This window comes from Plectropomus leopardus, unplaced genomic scaffold, assembly GCF_008729295.1.
Source record: "Plectropomus leopardus isolate mb unplaced genomic scaffold, YSFRI_Pleo_2.0 unplaced_scaffold8844, whole genome shotgun sequence".
Lineage (NCBI taxonomy): Eukaryota > Metazoa > Chordata > Actinopteri > Perciformes > Serranidae > Plectropomus > Plectropomus leopardus.
Genome location: NW_024697504.1, coordinates 1 through 1,020, shown reverse-complemented (window position 1 = coordinate 1,020; position 1,020 = coordinate 1). Strand labels below are relative to the sequence as shown.

The window sequence follows — 1,020 nt, the reverse complement described above, 5'->3', positions numbered from 1 at the left end:
CAGAAACCCTTTTGTTGGATGAAGCTCCTCCTGTTGCCAAAACTCTGGTTCCTGGAACTAAAACGCACATAAATACAGTTTCATTCAATAGTTATTTAACTTTGTGCAGAATAAAACAACGAAAAATAACAAAAAGTGTAAAAACAATCGTATAAGCACAGTTTTTTGTGATGTCATGTAAATCTAATTTCAGATTAATTCAGAAATAAATTAAAAATTGAAGGCAAAAAGAAAAAAATAACAAAAATGAATTACTAAACAAACAAACAAACGCCGCACTGATCTCACGATACGTAACTCTGACTAATAAACGTCCGTATGCGTGCACGTATCATCGCACTCTCACTCCTGTGATTAAAGACGGAGAACGGCGGGACAATAATCAACCTGATTCATTAAGATTCACGTTTTCTCTCCTGAAATTAAAAATAATGACAGAATGATTTTTATTATTATTCATATCCTCATTTTATTTTCTGATGATTTTTGTGATGGAGTGTATTTGTACGACTAAATGTTAATAAAAGAATAAATATATTAAAAAAATAAATGGACAGATGGAAGAGGGAAAGACAGACGGATGGACAGACGGAGGTGTTAATGGAGGTGGACGTGTCTCACTGATGGAGTATCCCAGACGCTCAGCGTGGAGCCTCCGGGACAGAAACTGTCCCTCCACCAGCGCCCGGACCTCCTGCTGAGGACTCAGGGAGGACACCTGCAGGACAGGGACAGGGGGACAGGGGGACAGGTGAGGCATAAATGAGCTGAGACACAAATGCTCTCTGTGTGTCTGAATGTCTGTCCACCGACTTCGCTGTCGTCCCGGTCAAAGCGATGAACCCCGACGGCAGGAGGAGTGATCTCCATAGTGTCAAAATAAAAGCCTGAAAAAAGACAGAAAATAACCAGTCAGACAGAGACAGAAGAGACAGAGACATAGAGAGACAGACAAGAGAGAGACAGACGAGAGAGAGACAGAAGAGACAGAGACATAGAGAGACAGACGAGAGAAAGACA

At 41.0% G+C, this 1,020-nt stretch overlaps 1 protein-coding gene across 2 annotated transcripts; it reads right to left on the bottom strand.

Annotated features, from left to right (window-relative positions):
- Positions 1 to 10: 10 nt before the first annotated feature.
- On the bottom strand, positions 11 to 888 carry LOC121940493 (xylulose kinase-like). Of its 2 annotated transcripts, XR_006105635.1 has the most exons (3): positions 814 to 888; positions 622 to 718; positions 11 to 57 (listed from the first exon to the last, which is right to left on the bottom strand). XR_006105635.1 is itself a non-coding variant. In XM_042483264.1 (2 exons), the coding sequence occupies exons 1-2, from the start codon at positions 868 to 870 to the stop codon at positions 518 to 520; spliced, it is 258 nt and encodes an 85-aa protein (XP_042339198.1). In that variant the 5' UTR covers positions 871 to 882; the 3' UTR covers positions 281 to 517. The 2 variants fall into 2 exon arrangements, 1 of the variants encoding a protein (XP_042339198.1); XM_042483264.1 differs by lacking the exon at positions 11 to 57 and having other exon boundaries at positions 281 to 718; positions 814 to 882.
- Positions 889 to 1,020: the final 132 nt, after the last annotated feature.

What these genes read in the sequence shown, in the direction of transcription:
- LOC121940493 (XM_042483264.1), bottom strand. Translation starts at nt 870, where the DNA reads ATGGAGATCACTCCTCCTGCCGTCGGGGTTCATCGCTTTGACCGGGAC. An exon ending in TTGACCGGGACGACAGCGAA is followed by an intron (nt 719 to 813) that starts GTCGGTGGACAG and finishes CCTGTCCTGCAG; the next exon opens with GTGTCCTCCCTGAGTCCTCA.